This window comes from Gossypium arboreum, chromosome 9 (assembly GCF_025698485.1).
Source record: "Gossypium arboreum isolate Shixiya-1 chromosome 9, ASM2569848v2, whole genome shotgun sequence".
NCBI classification, from domain to species: domain Eukaryota; kingdom Viridiplantae; phylum Streptophyta; class Magnoliopsida; order Malvales; family Malvaceae; genus Gossypium; species Gossypium arboreum.
This window is the reverse complement of record NC_069078.1, coordinates 74,194,002-74,213,714: the sequence shown is the minus strand read 5'-3', so window position 1 is coordinate 74,213,714 and position 19,713 is coordinate 74,194,002. Positions and strand designations below refer to the sequence as shown.

General features: G+C 35.0%; 3 protein-coding genes across 5 annotated transcripts; 1 reads left to right on the top strand and 2 right to left on the bottom strand.

The window, feature by feature from the left end:
- Nucleotides 1-702: 702 nt before the first annotated feature.
- Nucleotides 703-3,517, bottom strand: LOC108454210 (uncharacterized). The gene is made up of 2 exons (XM_017752591.2): nt 3,065-3,517; nt 703-1,037 (listed from the first exon to the last, which is right to left on the bottom strand). Exon 1 carries the CDS (start codon nt 3,252-3,254, stop codon nt 3,108-3,110), a length of 147 nt encoding a protein of 48 aa, XP_017608080.1. The 5' UTR covers nt 3,255-3,517; the 3' UTR covers nt 703-1,037; nt 3,065-3,107.
- Nucleotides 3,518-6,138: 2,621 nt separating this feature from the next.
- Nucleotides 6,139-11,990, top strand: LOC108455558 (uncharacterized). Its single transcript, XM_017754105.1, has 3 exons — nt 6,139-6,309; nt 6,425-6,853; nt 11,643-11,990. The coding sequence occupies exons 1-3, from the start codon at nt 6,139-6,141 to the stop codon at nt 11,988-11,990; spliced, it is 948 nt and encodes a 315-aa protein (XP_017609594.1).
- A 705-nt stretch (nt 11,991-12,695) lies between these two features.
- On the bottom strand, nt 12,696-17,903 carry LOC108457161 (uncharacterized). Of its 3 annotated transcripts, XM_017756053.2 has the most exons (8): nt 17,691-17,902; nt 17,571-17,611; nt 17,395-17,476; nt 17,231-17,299; nt 16,838-16,935; nt 15,434-15,533; nt 13,838-14,020; nt 12,696-13,130 (listed from the first exon to the last, which is right to left on the bottom strand). In XM_017756053.2, exons 4-8 carry the CDS (start codon nt 17,285-17,287, stop codon nt 13,008-13,010), a joined length of 561 nt encoding a protein of 186 aa, XP_017611542.1. In that variant the 5' UTR covers nt 17,288-17,299; nt 17,395-17,476; nt 17,571-17,611; nt 17,691-17,902; the 3' UTR covers nt 12,696-13,007. The 3 variants fall into 3 exon arrangements, with proteins under 3 accessions (XP_017611542.1, XP_017611541.1, XP_017611540.1); XM_017756052.2 differs by having other exon boundaries at nt 17,571-17,902; XM_017756051.2 differs by having other exon boundaries at nt 17,395-17,903.
- Nucleotides 17,904-19,713: the final 1,810 nt, after the last annotated feature.

Below are 19,713 nucleotides of genomic sequence, written 5' to 3'. Positions count from 1 at the left end.
TTCAGGAGTATTTTACATCTTTAAGAAATCTTTTTAATTAAAAGTATGTTAGAGAGATATTAGAAGATATTAAGAATATTTCTTTATTTAGAGTCCTTTATTTTGGTTTCCTTAGCTTATAATTTGTTATTCAGTAAACCTATGTAACCTCTATTTAAGAGGCCAATTGGTAGCAGTAAAAGGAAGTCAGATTAAACCAAATTTTATAAGATTTAAGATTCTCTCTAATAAGTTTTAAGGTTTAGAATTCTCTTCAATAAGTTTCATTTGTTCAACATAGATCATTTGCGAGGAAGAGGTAAAAATCAAGAAAAGAATCTTAGCAAGACAGACGAATTGCCTATGAATGACCAGTTACAAGATCCATCAATTGGGGCCGTAACGCCTTGGCTCAAATTGTTTCTACTTTCTTTGCTTACAAGTGCTTATCATGTTTTGAATATGCTGTCTGGAGACCCAAGATATATTAGTATGCCAAGGACATTCATCCACATGCCATGTTCCTAAGTACATCACATGCACTCGACCTATCCATCTCCATATTACATCCTATCTTTACTAAGCTTTATAATATAGGAACCCTAATGCATCTACCTATAATCTCTTATAGATATCGTTGCACAAGAAATAACAACACAGACCTATTGGTAGTTGGATCAACATCATAACACAAATCAACAAACTCTCATCATCCAGACATAGTTGTATAAAATGAGTAATGTTCGGATAAACCAGTAAGACTGATCATCAAAGATTCGAGTGTGCCTTCCATGAATGCCACAAATCTGAAGAAAAATTGTCTTTCTGTACAAAGTATGCTGTTCATACATCCAGTAGTCTTATCAAAGACGAAGACCAAACCATGGAGCTTTGTAATACAGACAGACTAACATTATCAAACTGAACCGACACTTTACAGCACACTGGAATTTAAGAAAACCAATAACCGAGCTTTGCAAGCCACACCAATGAATGAAATTAGAAATGGTTTTAGCCTTTTGGTTCCCCATGCTCCTAATTCTTCTTTCAGGTTTCTCCTGCAAAATATAGAAATAAGAACGTATCTTTTAGACAAGGATAGACGCATAACAATAAGCAAATACCACAATCAAAATGATGGATGAAAGCAACAATTTGGACATGTTTTACAAACTGATAAGAGGGTTAGCACCCCAACTTGCATTACTGCAACAAGAGTAGTTTTGATTGGCAAGGAGTAATCTCAGTTAAAGTTACTGATTTCTACAAATGGCTCATTATAAATGTTTAAATCTGTTCAGCACTTAGCATAGCTTGCAACAAAGATAATCACTTCACATATTAAGCTCAAAATATATTAAGTATAGGAAAGGGCATGGACAGGAACAAGAAAATGGATAACTATCATATTATTTCCTTTTCACTTTTTCTCAGTACTTTATCTTTTCTTCTTCCTTTTACCTTTCTTCTTCCCTCCTTTAATACTCCTTTTTCCTTGCCAATGAGCAAGCCAGCACCACTGCCAGCAGCTGTACAGGCTAGGAGCTGGTAACAAACAGTGTCAATTTGGCCAGATCTCATGCCACCAAGTGCCAATCTGGATCAGAGAGCCTGGATCAACACTGGCCAACCTCCCTAAGGCCTTGGCAATTGAAAACTGGATTGGTGCCAGCAGCTGAGGAGGAGAAAACAGAGAAAGGAAAGAAAAAAAAAGAAAAAAGAAAAAAAATAGCTCTCCAACTCAACATTTTTCTTTTTCTTTTTCAAACGCACTTTGCCAAATCATTATATTTATTAGTAGTTTTTATGGTTCGTAAGGTATATTCCATGAAATAGTCTTCCTGTTTGTGTCTCAAACCAAATGAAAATAGACCAATGTCATTGAATATTGGCTCAAAATGGCAGATTTGGTATTTATCCCTAACAATTAATTAACAGCCGACTTCCAAAACAATAATAGGTCCAAAAGAAACAACAGTAATAATTAAGCAAAAAATTGTAAATACAAAAACAAACAAACCCTATGCCGATGCCATAGAGCCCATTACAATGCCTTCTAGAGCTGCAGTTCAGAAGTGTTAAACAATATTCCATCATAGCAATGATAATAAGCAATCAGGCTTCACCATATTTAAAAACTAAATATCTAACATGCATACACACATGTATCAATTCTTAGCCCGAGAAGCATGTACGTAATCAATTTTGTATGTCTTAGATGGTAACATAGGGAACAGAAATGAATTATCTATATAAAGTAACACTTCTTGGAACCAAACTTAAGTACATCTATCTCTTCCTAGAAAACTTTGTCAAACCCAGAAATGAGGACTTTACAGGATCAAAAAATCACAAAACAATCTTAAATCAATAGACCAAATTAGAAGATATCTTGAATAAAGTTAAACCATTGATTGCACCAAAAACCTTCAATGAAGCATATCTATACTCTAATTCCAAAGGTTCCACAAGTACCTGGTCAAGTAAAGGCTTCCTAGCAAGCTATACGTAGTAATTCATATGTTATAAGTTCTTATCCAAAGCTATCACAAGAAGTTAGATGCAAGAATGAAAACCGGGAAATGAGAAGATTCTCGTCACCTCACTTCATTGTGAAGAAATCCACAACAAGAAACTTCTTCAAGCACCAGGGTGTTGGAACTCTAAAGAACCAAAACACCTCAAACCATAATACCTATCTGGTCTAACCTAATCAAATATATACATTTTTACTCTTTCATTTCGTGTCCTGTAGTCTAGCAATTTACAAGAAATACCTTCAGAACAACTCGCAAACTACAAGCAAAATATAAACAAAAATTCCTCTTCAACATATCAAACTACAAGAAAAATAACATTGTAATGACAAAAACCAAGTAGAATTATGAAGAACCTGAGATGGAATCGACCAAGTAACACGCCAAACAAGAATAAATAGAGAATGCAAGTCTTACACCAAACAAAGATTTCAGAAGTAGTAATATAATTTAAAAAAAGAAATTGATTTTGGTCATATATAAACATAAGTAAGAAAAAGAACATGAAGGAAAGAAGTATAATTTGATGGATTGAGAAGAAAACTAACCAGAGATGTGGATTTGATTGAAAAAGAAAAAGAAGAATTGAGATTAGCCAACGTGGAAGGGACCAATATCACCGCTTCTGAGAGAGGCAGCGACTTCATCAGCAATTGTCAAGCAAGAACAAACCCACCCACTTAAAGCTATCCACACCATCTTTGCCATCTCTAGAGCCACGCCCAATGGCATCGTCATTCTCTCCCCTGCTTGCTTTCTCTTTGAAATCAACAAGTAATTAGTGATGTGGTTATTTTAAACGGAAAGGAAACCCAATTTTGTGTATAAAAAATAATCAACCCTTTTGAGGAAAGAAATACATGAGATGATTGAGAATCAAGTTTGGGTAAAGTGAAAGTGAAACGCAAGACTTAAGATTTCGTGCCTATCTTTCCTGTTTCCTTTTTCTTGGTTAATTACAGGCCGGTCGTCTGATTTGGTTTACTTATTATATATTGGCTGAGATGCATTAGCCAATGCCATCTTGCCACCCTATCTTTTTGTTGTTAGAATAAATGTATATTCCACATGAGTTCCTTTTTTTTTATTAAATATTAATTTTTTAAAAAATTTCAAGGTTGTAATACACTTTTAAAATTTAAAATTTAGTCCTTAATCTTCATACTTTTAATTTTAAGACATTGAATTTTTATTCTTTCAGTTAAGGTAAGATAATTTTTTGCCTTCAATATTTATATTTTTTTGTCAATTTAGTCTTTACCCTTTAAAAGTAAAAAAAAATTAAAATTAATTTTTTGTATTTTAAATAAAAACTTTAAAATTAAAAAATATTTAAAAAATAAAAATTATGATTAAAATTAAAACTCTTTAAAATTCAAAAAATAAAATAATTTTCAAAATATAAAAATAAAATAAAATTTAATATTATCTAAATTTAACCAGACTAAACAATCGAAGTAAGAACGAACTGAAATATCTATTCGAGGAGAGATTAAAAATCAGTTGATCTACGAACCAGTATAGAATAATATTATTTTCATGGTTTAGGATTAGCTTGATGGGGACTTGAAATGGAGTCCATCTTCCTATCTCAAGGGCTACTAGTTATTTTTTTTTAGAAGTGATTTTCTTGCATTTCTTGTATCATTTGAAAATGTTTCTTGCTGTTGCTAGAGTTGGGTTTGGGTTTGGGGCAATCTAATTTGTTCTTATAGCCTTGAATATTGTCCGGGTTAAATATGAGGGTTGAATTAGCAAGTTATGCAGTCTGGTTCTCCGAGGTAGGGTAATTAGTGGTATGAAATCTAAAGAAAATTGGAAAGAAAATGTATTTTCTTTTTCCATATCCATTATTTGTTTAGTTAAAAATGGAAAGAAAAAATAAAATATTTAAAAATTTATAATTTTGAATTAATATATATTTATTATTTTTTATTTTCTTTTCTCTCATTATTGTAATTTGGAAATATTAATTTTTATACATTAAGATGAAAATAATTACCCCTCTTATTTTCTTTCTTCTCATTTTTTTCCCAACCAAACATCATCAAAATTGATTTTTTTTTTCAATTTTTCGCTTCTTCCTATCATCTTTCAACTTTTCGCCCAACCAAACGCACCTTAATTGGTAATAAAAATAGTGATCGTGATTGGTATGTTGGATAAGTGTAAGCTTATGGTTGTGCATTGCTTTTGGTCCAAATATGCAAGATACTACGAGTAATAAATGAAAATATCACAATTTACTCCCTATTTTAATTCGATGTCCCCAACTAATGTTTCAACACTGGTTGAAATAAGATAGATTAATAACAATTTTCAAAGAGAATAAAGCTAAGTGAAAGATGACACACAAGATTTATTAATGTAGTTTAGATAACAATCTTAAATTCAATCTACCCTTACAACGGTTAATATCACTAATCCCGTTTAATTAACTCTCAAAAAAGCGTATGAAAATGAGTGTAATAAACAAACCAACTACAAGTAGTAACAAGACACAAAAACAGGTCAAGCAAAAGCACTCCGGAGATACATTCAATGTGCATGGATGCTGCCTATTTATAGGTTATGACAGACAGCTTTCCAAGTAACTTCGAGGAGATAAAACAACATGTTGAATTGAAGAAATTATCCACAAAAATCTTCTATTTGAATTTAGAATATCAAGTCTTTATAAACAAGTAAACTCAAAACAACTTACCCTTTAAGTAAGATTAAGTCAAAGGCCTAAAGATAGAATAAGTTTTGATTTGAATAATCCGATCAATTTTCTTCTTACCTTCGTAATAAAGTCCATCATCGAAGTAAACATATAATTGCAACTTCAAACCATAATTTATTTGATAGAAAAAAAATAACCAAAATAAATCAAGTAAAAAATGGCAACAAATTCATTGCACTTTAATTGCCTTAACTCACTATATCAAGTGCTGTCCCAAATGGTGATCGAACAAACAGTGGAACAAAGACACCCCAAATATTTAAAGTCCCAACAATAAGAATTTAGATAATAATAGTACAAAAATAGCCATAAGGAGGCCTAACCTGATAATCTTTTCCTGTTATTTCATGTTGGTTGGTTGCATCGAATCGCATTGAGGTAGCTAGGGCATAATAAATTTTCCAGTCCATTACTAGGGTGTTTTAGTTTTTTCAAGTGGTTTACTAGTGTTTTAAGTTGTTTTCGTATATGTTTCGTTTTAGCGTTTCTGGTCGTTTTAGGAGGTAATGTTTTATGCTTTTTATGAGTGTTTGAATGTAAATAAATAAGGTCCTTTGAGCTTAATTTTGGTGGCTGTAGGTTGGAGATCAAACGTTGGTGAAATATGGTAGAATATTGTTCATGATTGAAGTAATTTGGAACATGACTTGGACTATTCTATTCCCGAGTATCGACACCTGACTCGGATATCAGTACCCTTGAAATCAATATCTTAAAGATTTGAGAAAGGCATTATATCTATACCTACTTTTGAGGTATCCTAGCCGCTAAGCAGTTATTGCTTGTCGGCTCTCATTGGCGCTTTGGTGATGGGGCTACGATTGATGTGTTTAAGGACCCGTGGCTTGGTGGTGATAATAATTTTTACGCTGACTCTATTCCCCGGGGTTGGAAGACATGAAAGCAAAGGACCTGCTGAAAATTGATGGTCGATCATGGGATAGATATTTGTTGGATGGTCTTCCGGCGCCTTATGATGTCTCCCGAATTTTGCAAGTGCCGGTGGCTTTAGTAGGGGCTCTGGCGGACTGTCGTATTTGGCATTATTCTAGTGATGGTCAATATTCGGTCAAATCGGCTTGTGCGCTTGCATTTAATAGAAGGGCTCGTAATGCTCGTTTGTTGCAGTCAGGCATATGGGCATCGTTGTGTAAATGATTTCACATGGTGTCTTTTGCGGCAGTTCATACCATGTAAGGCTCGTCTTTTGGAGAAAGGAGTGGTGCTTCCGTTGGATTGTAGCACTTGTGGTGAACCTGAGGATTTGGACCATATTTTCCTCCGCTGTTCGCGTGCTGTATACTATAGGTATGGCAGCAGGCTGGATTCACTGTTCAGTATGCTACTGTTCTTGATTTTGTTGAACAGCAGCTTGGGGGGGGGGGTTGAAGCGGGGCATGAACGAGATCGTCTGCTTACACTTCTTTGGAGCATCTGGTATCATCGTAATCTTCTCTGCTGGCAGCAAAAGGTGGTGCCCGTTTCCCATGTTGTTTTCTTCGCTGAAGCGTATTTGATGGAGTGGAGGGAGACCACAGGATTGCATGATCGGGTCCAGCCGCAGCTGTCTTTCACGCCGAGGGTGCTGCTAACTGGCAGCCGCCGCCTGCAGGCATGTTGAAATGTGTGAAAAATAAAATAGAATAAAATAAATAAAAATAAAGAACACATAAATTTTACGTGGAAACCCTTTCGGGAAAAAAACCACGGGCAGAGGAGAAGAAAATTCACTATGTCGAAAAATTTTTACTCAAATACAAGAGGAATAGACTATGTCTATTTATAGGCTTGCAAAGCCATATTCTAGTAGGATTGAAACACCTTATCCTAATCAATATAAAATAGATGGAGTTTAATAAGGTTTAAAAAACCTTATTCTAAAATAAAATAAAAGAAGTCTAGTTCTATATGGATTTTACTTTTATTTTATTTTCCATCGTATTTTATTTAAATAAGAATTTGGGTCATTTAATTCTAACAATCTCCACCTTGACACAAATTCTCAATGAACAAGTTCTTCATCGCGAACTTTCAATAAACAAGTTCTTCACCTCTTCCAAAAACCCCTTAAGGGTTTAACTTCAACAATGAACACCAACCAAGTCTAAGCAATGCTCAAACTTGGTTATAGGAAGTGACTTAGTCATCATATCTGCAGGATTTTCATGAGTGCTAATTTTGCTCACAACAATATCACCACGAGCAATAATATCACGAACAAAATGATACCGAATATCAATGTGTTTTGTTCTCTCATGAAACATTTGATCTTTTGTAAGAAAGATGGCACTGATCGTCACAAAATCTTGTCTGATTTGAAGGTCTTCATTGAGTTCACTAAATAGTCCTTCAACCAAATAGCTTCTTTACAAGCCTCAAGAATCGCCATGTACTCACTTCGATGGTAGACAAAGCGATCGTAGTTTGCAAAGTGGCTTTCCAACTAATTGCACAACCTCCGATTGTAAAGACGTAACTCGTGAGAGATCTTCTTCTATCAAGGTCTCCAAAGAAAATCAGCATCAACATACCCTATAACTCCATCTTTAGTTCTTCCAAACGTAAGCAAACATTAGTAGTGCCTCGTAAGTATCTTAAAATCCATCGAATCGCTTTCCGGTGTTCTTTACCAGATTCGCCATGTATCGCTAACGCACCGATCGCATATGATAAATCGGACGTGAACAAACCATAGCATACATGAGAGATCCTCTTGCACTAGAGTATGGAACATGTGACATGTACTCAATCTCATTATCGATTGAGGAGATAAGGCCGATGAAAGTCTGAAATGGTCGCTAAAGGAGTACTAACAGCTTAGCACTCTGCATATTGAACTCGCAAAGAACTTTCTCAATGTACCCTTCCGACTTAGGTACAATTTACTTGCTTTTCTATCTCGAGAATCTCCATACCAAGTATCTTCTTTGCTGGTCCTAAATCTTTCATCTCAAATTCTTCACTTAGTTGGGCTTTAACCTTTCTTATCTCTCTTTATCTTTTCTTTGCTATCAACATGTCATCAACATAAAGTAGTAGATACACAAAAGAACCATCACTGCTTTTTCTTAAAGTAGACACAACTGTCAAAACTACTTCTTTTGAAATCATGAGAAGTCATAAAGGAATCAAACCTCTTGTACCACTGTCTTGGTGATTGTTTCAAACCGTAAAGGGACTTTTTCAAAGAAGCAAACATAGTCCTCTTTTTCGAGACTATAAAACCCTCTCGGTTGTTGCATGTAAATATCTTCCTCAAGTTCTCCATGCAAAATGCGCTTTTACATCTAACTGCTCAAGCTCCAAATCATGCATGGCAACAATACCAAGCAAAGCTCGAATTGAACTATGCTTAACAACCGGAGAGAACACATCTGTGAAGTCCACTCGGAATTTGATCAGTAACCCTTTGCAACAAGCCTTGCTTTATATCCGGGTTCTTCAACTCCTAGAGTCCCTTCTTTCTTTTAAACACCCATTTACAACGAATGCCTTTTTACCTTTAGGAAGTTTTACAAGATCCCATGTTCTGCTTTTGTGGAGTGATTCCATCTCCTCTTGCATAGCAAACATCCACTTTTCGAGTCTTCACCTAATCGCCTCGTAATAATTAAATGGCTCTTGATTCGCATCTATATCTTCACCACATTTAAAGCATAAGCAACTAGATCAACCTCGGCATTCTTCTTTGGAGGTTTAATTTCTCTTCTTGTCCTGTTTTTGGCGATAGAGTATTGCGGTGAAGAAGCAACTCTATTCTCAATTTTGTACTGGCTTGAGGAGTTGATTCGTATTAATCGATGCTCCACCGCTTTTGGTTTTCTTTATTGGAAGAGTCTTTAAGAGATAAGTTAGGTAGCATAGCGGTTTCATCAAAAACAACATCTCTGCTAATCACAACTTTTCTATTTTCAGACACCATAACTTATAGCCTTTTACACCACTTTATAACCAAGAAAACGCATTTAATGGATCTCGGTTCCAATTTTCCATTATCAACATGAGCATACGCAGGACACCCAAAAATCTTTAAATCGAATAATTAGCGGGATTACCGACCATACCTCTTGTGGAGCCTTTTTCTCAATGGCAACGGATGGAGATCGGTTGATCAAAAACATGCAATGAGGTCGCTCGCCCAAAATGACTTGTAAGTTGGCATTTGACAACATACATCGAACCTTCTCCATGATCGTTCTGTTCATTCGCTCGCAACGCCGCTTTTGTTGTGGAGTATGACGAATCGTCAAGTGTCTCATGATCCTTCCGACTTGCACAATCTATTAAACTCATCGTAACGTAACTCTAAGCCATTGTGCATGCGGAGGTATTTTATCTGCTTTTCCGTCTGTTTTTCAATCATAATTTTCCAAGACTTAAATGTGGAAAACACATCGCTTTTCGCTTCGGAAGAACGCCCAAACTTTTCGGAAAAATCATCAATAAAGGTTAGCATATAATTAGCTCCACCTCTCGAAGGCACTCGGGCGGCCCCACGATCGAATGGATATACTCCAACGTTTCCTTCGTGTTATGGATTCCTCTAGTGAATCGAACTCTCTTTGCTTCCCAAAACACAAGGTGCTCACAGAAATTCAGGTTTGCAAATTCCTTGCCCATTAAGAAGTCCTCTTTGCTTAATTCGCCATGCCATTCTCACTCATATGCCCTAGGCGATATGCCAAAGTTTAGTAATATCATCATCGACAAGGAAGAGGAAGAGGAAGCGACAATTGCATCACCAAGATAAGAGAACCTCAGAAACATATAACTTGGCAATCTTTCTTTGCCCTTTCATCACAACAAGGGACCCTTTGAAATCTTTAAAACCCCACTTTCAATTTGTGTATCTGCACCTTTTGAATCAAGAGTACTCAACGAAATTAAATTTCTTTTCAATTCGGAACATGCCGCGTCACTAAGTGTTCGACAACTCCATCAAACATCTTAACTTTAATTGTTCCAACACCGCGATTTTACATGAAGCATTATTTCCCATCAAAACAACACCTTCAGATCATCGTTTCATAAGTTGTAAACCAATCCCGATTGGGACTCATGTGGAAGGTGCAACTGAATCAAGTATCCACTCCTCGCTTACTTTAGAATCATTGATGAAGCAACTAGAAGTTCACCATCATTGTAGTCTTCTACAACATCACTTCACCGAATTTTCCGTTGTTTTCCTTTTGATTCGCAGCCTCCTTTTAATCTTATTTTGTAGCTTATAGCACTTTCAGATTTAATGTGCCCTTTCTTCTTGCGAAGTTGCAAGTTTTACCTCTGTTTGAAGATTTCGATCTACCCTTAGATTTACCACGAGGATTCCGTTCTGTGTTCTACCACGATCATCATCAACATTCCGGTCTTGTCTCCCACGAACAATGAGACCCTCTCCACGAGAGTTGGGTTTAACCACAAGATGCTTCATCTTATCATACGAGGTTAAAGAATCATAAACCTCATCAACTGTGAGAGACTCGCGCTATATAAAATCGTGTCTCTAAAGGTTGAATAAGACAGGGCAACGAACAAAGTAGAATCAACCCTAGATCTTCCTTATCATCTTGAACCTCCATGGCCTCCAAGTTTGAGAGAATTTCTTTAAACAACATTAAGTGTTCGTGTACGACGCACCTTCCTCCAAACGATGAGCATAAAGACGCCGCTTCATATGCAACTTGCTTGTTAGAGTTTTCGACATACATATTTCTAGCCTCTTCCATAATGCAATGGCAGCTTTTCTCTTTCATCACATCCTGCAAAATTTCGTTGGACAAATGCAGATGTAATTGTGTTAATGCCTTTCGATCCTTACGCTTCTTCTCTTCATCTCATTAATGTCGAAGGCATCTTATCTATCCTAGCAGGGCATCCTCTAGATCCATTTGTGCAAGAACGCTTGCATCTTAATTTGCCACAACGCAAATCGGTGTTGCGATCCAACAATGAATTTCATACTTCAAAGACGCCATTACCGTGATCGAGATGAATAACCCTAAGCTCGATACCAATTTGTGAAAAATAAAATAGAATAAAATAAATAAAAATAAAGAACACATAAATTTTACGTGAAACCCTTTCGGAAAAAACCACAGGCGGAGGAGAAGAAAATTCACTATGTCGAAAAATTTTTACTCAAATACAAGAGGAATAGACTATGTCTATTTATAGGCTTGCAAAGCCATATTCTAGTAGGATTGAAACACCTTATCCTAATCAATATAAAATAGATGGAGTTTAATAAGGTTTAAAAAACCTTATTCTAAAATAAAATAAAAGAAGTCTAGTTCTATATGGATTTTACTTTTATTTTATTTTCCATCGTATTTTATTTAAATAAGAATTTGGGTCACTTAATTCTAACAAAATGCAACGTGGATGCTGCTCTCTTTCGAGAGGAAGCCGCGGACTGGGCTGCTGTTCTCCGTGACTGGCGTGGTGATTTAGTTGCATGCGGTACGGGTTATCTTGGCGCGAGTTTGTCTCCTTTGCTGGCGGAGTCAATGGTGCTACGAGAGGCACTCTCATGGCTCCACTCGTTGGCCGTTGATCGGGTCGTGATCAAGTCGGATTCCTGTACACTGGTCCAAGCTTTATTTGGTCGGAATGCTTGCTCTGCTGATTGGGTAATCTATTTAGCCGACCGTCACATTCTTAAGGAGCACTTTAGTATGGTTTCCTTTCAATGGATTCGAAGGCTTGCAAATCGGGTGGCGCATACCTTTGTCTCGTGCTGCGTTGACTAGAGCAGACTTCTTCCAGTGGGATGGTATCCCCCGATATCTCTTCGCGAATTTTGTCTGATGGTACTTCTTGTAATGAAGTTACAAAAGATAGCACGTACAAAAATGAATGCATCGAATAAGCCTATTCACTTAAAATTCGTTTATGTTTTTCGAATCATTTTTGATGTTTTTTATTAAGTTTATCCTTTAAAAAAATAATAGATGGATAACATTGTTAGTTGATGTATAGATATTGAAATCTGATTATTTATGCTCAGATTTGGTCTATGAGAAGTTCAAGAAGATGTTAAAAAGATATGTATTTGAGCATCACTTATTCAAGACAAGAGGCGTACAAAACAAATTAACTATCAACTAGTAATTAATAACGTCTGAGTAACATTTTGATATGATTAGTTTAATCATACGCATCCCCTTAATTAACAGCAAACATTGTTTTTTTTAATATTAATGACTAAATGATTTTAGACAAACTGTACACCATTAATATATGTATATGACAATTATATACCATAAATAAAAAATTTTGATATTAAAAATTAAAATTGGATATATGTTTCAAGTCGGAAAAATGAAAACTTTGAACTACTTAATTACAATTGAGTCATTCAAGAATCAAGATCCAATTTAGTTTGAATAAAAAATAATATGGCTTAAACTCAAGAATGATACAAACCTAAGAAAACAAGAATAAAACATAAATGATTTGAAGGTGTAAAATAATCCATACTTGAGATAATTCAAAATCAAAATACTCAAACTTAGAATAACCTGACCCAAAGGGTCCATAAAAAAATCCAATCCAATCCACCCATTTGCCATCACTACTGATGTGCAGGATTAATAACATTAATAACTTCGGAGTATAGATCATATAAACCCTAAATGAAAATGGAAGATACATTGTGGTCAAGATGACATACAAAACGTATATTAATGTTCTTCAGCAACAGAAAAACAATGGAAATAGAACATTGGCAAGTGCGCAAGGCCGTTAATAGAGGTAAGTAAGGCATGTTATTCATCATCCTTGTAAGGATACTCTTCTGGAACTTGCTTCAAAAGTTTAACCTGCAACTCATATGCATCATCTCCTCTAAGCATATCACGAATCCAGGTGACTTCCGTCTTCATTGCCACCTGAACAACATGGGGAATCGCATAATGAAAAAAATTACAAAGAGACCCAATTGCCCACAAGTACTGAGGATTTGGAATATTCTAATGCAAAAAGTGGAAATATGTCCCAGTTTTCTATTTCAGCCTCCTATTCTTTAAGTAGAGGATGAATGAATTATTGCTCCATCAAACCATCAACAGACTTTAAAAGTGCACTGATTAAAGCTAAGAGGCATGGCATTAAATAATAATCTGGCTTCGACATATAAGAAGCTGACAATAGCACGTCATTGAAAAATTATAGGTGAACTTTCGTACAACACGAATATCTTTTACCTGTTGGAAAACAGAGAATACTTTTACTCTGATTGAATTGCTAGTAATTAGGAATGATTCAATGCATACAATACCTATGAAGTTCATGACTTCTATTCATGGCTATGATTATAATAGATAGCCGCATAGTTCCATCTCTATAGAGATCATGATTAAACTCACACTTTAAGCAAAATGATAAAGAGGTGTAAAGTTTTTATATGTTCTATACCAATAATACACAAAATAAATGAGATTTAGGGCATCAATGTACTACAACAGCCATGGCATGATTGAAGTGGTAGTCAAAGACCAAAGATGGCTCCATACTTCAATTGCCCATCAAATGCAAAATAGATTCATAGTCTAGAAACTATAAAATAGAAGGGGATCAAAGATGTCTTTCCACTCACCATCTCTAGGGCTCCTCTTATGACACCACTTAAAATGTTGCAATAGTAGAGGCCTTGACAAGTATCAGGAAGCTCTACAAAGTCCACAAGGGGATTATCCTCCAAAACAATGCTGCAACAAGTGCCATCAGCATCCCAGTTCATGACAGATGCAGTGACCCCAAGGAACATTTTGAAACCCACCTATAAAGAAGCTTCATTAGGGCTAAAAAGAATGGGGGGCTACTTCATACTCGTTAAAAAACAGAACTAGGATGACATCGTAATAGCTCCAGCACAAACAAGTCCAGCAAACATTTCAAACCTAAGGTAATGTGCAAATATTAATCATAAATCTTTCAAAAGCTCATGTGTGTTCATTGAACAGTAAAATAATCTATCTGAAAAGGGGAAATGAATAAAAAATGAAGGCATCCGTATGTCTTCGTGAAAATGCATGTCCACAATCATACATGTTTCGATGCACATGTTTTGTTAATCTATTTTCAATTGACAATTTATGTACCGGAGAACAAGAATGCATATACCATCATCCATAACAGTCTGCTAAAGCATAGCCTGTAATATAGATCTACTTGAATGGAGAAAATAAATTAGTGATGCAGTTGACCTGCTGTAACAAGCAGTCAATCATACATTGTTTTGGCAGGAAAGCAACTGATAAGCAACTCGGTCAAAGAGAATATTGCCACTCTGTTACTGCATATATGTCATAACGAAGCACGCTGGCAGCAGCATGTAAAAGTGTTTAGGTGTGATAAGGGAGGCTCTAATGCACAAGCCATGAATTGACACATATCCAATAATGAGAAGTTTAGATGGTAACTAAGTAGGCTTTAAGTCTTAAATATATGTTTCTTCAGGTAAAAGTTGAAGGTTATTAAATATATGTTTCTTCAAGTGTCATAGTAATCCTTACAATATTTTGGGTAGTTATAAATGCACGTTCTGAGTTTAGGGAGTTAGTTCAGGTTCTTCTTATGTTATAGCCTTATAGGGTCTTTATTTATAGTTTAGGTGTTCTTTTATATTTAGTTTCTTATTTGGAGTCCAAGTAGCTGTAGAAGTTCTAAGTGCTACTTTACTCGTAGCTGTTGAAGTTCTAAGTGCTAATTTACTCTTTTTGGATATATCCAATCTTATTTTAATCTCTATTGAGATAGAGAATTCTTATTACCATATCCCACCATTATGCTCTTTTATTGTGCGATAGAACCAACCCAAGCTGTCTATTCTCCCCATTTTCTATATTTAATTTTCTGTTTCATGGAAATCCCAAATAAGCAAATTGTAATAAAGTCCTAATATCTGTTCCTCGTAATCTAATAAGAGATTTACTCATATATTTATTACAATGACCAATATTCAAACTCATACATCTTCATTAGTTATTTCAATCAATCATTTAATCTTTGCTAATTGATTTTTATCAGCTCAAAACACAAAAAAAAAAGAACAATATGCTTAAAGATAACAGAATGCAAAAATATGCACTACTCCAAATAGCATTATATGAACGGCAGATCATAGAGCAATTGTGGAACAAATGAAAGAAAATTTGATTCAATATAGATAAACTCAACAGTAATTGTACACCTTTGCAATCATTTCCGCTGTCTCCTTAAAGTCAACACATCTGGACACATTTGATTTTGCTAGAAACTCATCAATTAGTCTAATTCCTATATTATAGCCCCTGCGTGGTACTCAAAATAGCTTAAGTAGTCAGAAATTTGTCATTATGTAATCAAGTTATTAACTAAATTACATAAAACAGAAGGCTATCAATACTGAGATATGCTAGCAATCCAAAATGCACAAAGTAACAAACAAACAATAAAGTTTATCCACAATCCAGTTTCTGAATTTAGCTGACATGCCAAAGAGGAGAAAGCACATCCAAGAAGACATCAATTCAGTCAATAATCTAAATAGTACGTAACTCCTAAACTGATTATTCTCCCTCCCTCCATTCCCCATGCAAATACCAGTCACTTGAAAGCAATCACCTATTTACCTGCTCTCTCTTTTTCACAGATCTTACAAAATCACCATCTCTGCTCTAATAATAAAACAAATTCAGAAACATACATTGAAGATGTCTCATCAAATTCATGCATAGATCGCACCCCCCCCCCCCAAAATTCCCACTGTTGAAAAATAATGAAAAATGAAAGCTTTTACTAACTCCAAGTTCCTCCCAAATTGAATCCCAGGATAACCCCTATCAGCAGAAGTAGATCACTGTTTCTCTAAAGAAACATGTCAATGAATTCCCTAATTTCCTGGTCATCAAAATCCATAAATAAATAAGAAAACAAACATCCTTCCCAACAGCCAAATGGAATCTAAACTTATCTCCAAGGCCATCCCAACAATAATCATTTGACTTTCATAATAATAACAACATATAAGCTTAATTAAGATTTAAGAATGACTACAAACTGATCCATCTATTACACATAAGATTAGGCGACTGTCTAAAGAAAGGATATGCTAAAAAATTAATCCACTATGGAAATGAATGAGGACTGAGGAAATAGTTTTGAGCACAGAATAAAAATGAAGACATAGGTGTAGAATGCCCATTAACTCCCGGTTAAGTTGTAGAAAGCTACAGGAGTTTTTATGATGTTCCAATAACTAATAGTGTTTGTGAGCCAACCCTTGATAGCATCAAGTTGAAAAAATATATGGCCTGAATGAGTGGAAGAGATGCATAAAGATGCATTTAGACATGCACAGATACATCATATACACCACGCACATGTGCACCCAAATGTTGATGTCTTGGAATCTGGCTCCTATCATGATAAGAAGATAGCATAGCAATATTCAAATACAATAGTGTTTTATTGGCAATTCAATGTCATAAAAAAAGAAGAGGAGTTAAACCTCGGCAAATCAATATAACAATGACATGAAACCCATCATAAATCAATCATAGATCAAATGGTTATAGTAAATAACTATTGAAGTTTGTCAAAAGAAAGAGTGTACATTTGATCAAGCTGTTTGTTAACCTCCTCAACCTCCTCCAAGTCAGTAAGCAATTGACGCACTATTGCTCCATAAGTCAAAGTGAATAGTTCTGCATTCTGCATCAGTTCAAGTTTTTCAAGTATCAGAAACATAACAATTATCAACAGCACGACAAACAGCACTATAACTTCAGTTTGGTAGCCAAAAGATATTAAACAGATTCTACAAATCAAACCTAGAACAGATCCCTCCATCATAAAATCTCTCTTGCTCTCTCTGAATACTACGGCAATGAAGGAAATGAACAAATCCTCAAACGATAAAAAAGGAAATTAAAAGAGGTGAAATGGTCCACCAATGTTCCAAACAGAATGCGAAAAGTAGAAGAATTTTAGATGTGTTTTATCTTACCACGCGTTCTACACTGGCGAAGATCGCATCTCCGGATCGAGGAGCGGCGGGAGGCATTTTTCTTCAGATCTAATCAACTCAAATTCCGAAACTCGGTTCAAATTAAATTAGGTAAATGTTTACGCAAATTTCTATAATAATTAAAACCCGAAATCACATATTACCTGGAAGTGCTCAAACGGAGGGAAGTATTGTAAAGACGAACGAAAAGGCCTGGACCAGTTGCTGTAATGAAAATTTCCTCTTCTATTAAAAAAAAATTGCAGTCGTCGTATTAGGGAAAATTCTAAAAAGGGCCCTCTTAGCCGTTGGATCAAAAGACCAAATAAACCAGGATTACCCAGTTGCAAAAATAAAGATATCTCCTATCCGTCACGAAATCTGAAAGGTAGAAAAGTGAGAGATCCAAAGATGGCACCAAATTAGAAGATGAGCTTTAAGGACGAGAAAAACCCACGACCTCTAGATGAAAGACGATTTCGCGCTTCTCAAAACCTATATGATCAACTTCTCTCGCCTTTTCATTTTTATTCTTGGGTTAATATATCACTTGCTACCTAAATTTAATTTGAATGGTCAATTTAATACTTAAGATTATATTCCAATTTGATACTTGAGTTTAACTTTAAGGCTTATTTCCCAAAAATCTGATTGTTGACCTTCGTAGTTTTCCTCAATGTCAAATAAGTAAGACAGATTACCAATCATACAGCTAGAGCATCCGTTGTCAATACCAAACATGACACACATGATCAATAATGACTTTTAACAATTGATTTGTAATCAACATCTCTAATCCTTTCTCCTCCGTATAAGATTTTCCTCTAACATTGAGTGAGGCCGTGAGTAATTGCAACAGCTATTATATTTGTTTGCTTCAGCCTTAACCTCCCAATATCTTGAAGCATCTAGGTTTGATATGCCAGAACTTCACAATAGTGACACGCAATCTTATGATTGTGGCACCCCTACTTGTTTGCATGGATTAGCATCTCCTTTATAAAGCATTCTTCACTATCAGTGTTATTTGTGACTTTGAAAAAACACTGTAAGAGTTTATGCTACAACTTTCCTTTTCTTCTTGATGTATCTTAAGCCATTTTTTTTGTTTTTTTTTTTGGATTTATTATTTCAATAGTAAGTATCTCACCAAGTTTCCAACCAGTAGTATTAGATATTTTCAACATAGACTGAATTGCTACAATATCCTTTTGTGTAGCCTCCAAACAACCAGTCTTGACATTTAAGAAAGAATTTTCCACCCCCCCAACTGCTTGATCAACTTTTGATTCTATTTCTTCATACATGAAATCTCATCCACCAATTTAACATTAATATCACAAATTGATTCCTATTTCTCCAACATAGCCTTGTAGGTCTACAAAAGTTCAACATTAGATTCATTACTTGAATCACCATCAGCGTTAATGTCAATTTCATCTAGTGTACTAACTTGTGTGGTGAAAGCAACATAGTTTCTTACATGATCATCATCATCTTTGAACTACTGGAAGAACCCTCACCACTCCTGGTAACACATAAGGATTTTTTTAGGGTATTAGTGTACTCAACTTATATGTGCTCAAATCCATGACATTCATGACATTTTATGCCCTTATTTTTATCCTTGATAGCTTCATCATTGGTCACCACCCCTTTGTCTTTATTTTTGATAAAGTTTTTGGTAGCATCGAACTTTTTATCTTCCTAAATCACTTCTTAAAGGCTTTATTAATTTATTTTTCATTGATCATGTTTAAAAAAAATAAAATAAAAAACATACAGATTTTTACGTGAAAACCCTTTCGGGAAAAAACCACGGGCAGAGGAGAAGAAAATTCACTATGTCGAATTCGAATCAATTACAAGAGGAATAGACTATGTCTATTTATAGGCTTGTAAAACCATATTCTAGTAAGACTAAAACACCTTATTCTAATCAATATCAAATAGATGAAATTTAATAAGTTTTAAAAAACCTTATTCTAAAATAAAATAAAAGAAGTGTAATTCTATATAGATTCTTCTTTTATTTTATTTTACCACTGTATTTTATTTAAATAAGGATTCAGTTCACTTAATTCTAACAATCTCCACCTTGACACTAATTCTCAATGAACAAGTTCTTCATCGCGAACTCTCAACGAACAAATTCTCCACATCTTCCATAAAACCCCTTAAGGGTTTAACTTCAACAATGAACACCAATCAAGTCTAAGCAATGCTCAAACTTGGTTATAGGAAGTGACTTAGTCATCATATCTGCAGGATTTTCATGAGTACTAATTTTGCTCACAACAATATCACCACGAGTCATAATATCACGAACAAAATGATATCGAACATCAATGTGTTTTGTTCTTTCATGAAACATTTGATCTTTTGTAAGAAAGATAACACTCTGACTGTCACAAAATACTGTACTAATTTGAAGGTCTTCATTGAGTTCACTAAAGAGTCCCTTCAACTAAATGGCTTCTTTA

Coding starts and splice junctions, on each gene's coding strand:
- LOC108454210 (XM_017752591.2), bottom strand. CDS start 3,254: ATGACGATGCCATTGGGCGTGGCTCTAGAGATGGCAAAGATGGTGTGG.
- LOC108457161 (XM_017756051.2), bottom strand. CDS start 17,287: ATGCCTCCCGCCGCTCCTCGATCCGGAGATGCGATCTTCGCCAGTGTA. Junction 16,936..17,230: donor TCGCCAGTGTAGAACGCGTG/GTAAGATAAAAC, acceptor GAACTGATGCAG/AATGCAGAACTATTCACTTT. Junction 14,021..15,433: donor CAGCGGAAATGATTGCAAAG/GTGTACAATTAC, acceptor GCTTCTTTATAG/GTGGGTTTCAAAATGTTCCT.
- LOC108455558 (XM_017754105.1), top strand. CDS start 6,139: ATGAAAGCAAAGGACCTGCTGAAAATTGATGGTCGATCATGGGATAGA. Junction 6,310..6,424: donor CTAGTGATGGTCAATATTCG/GTCAAATCGGCT, acceptor CTTTTGCGGCAG/TTCATACCATGTAAGGCTCG. Junction 6,854..11,642: donor CTGGCAGCCGCCGCCTGCAG/GCATGTTGAAAT, acceptor CTCTTTCGAGAG/GAAGCCGCGGACTGGGCTGC.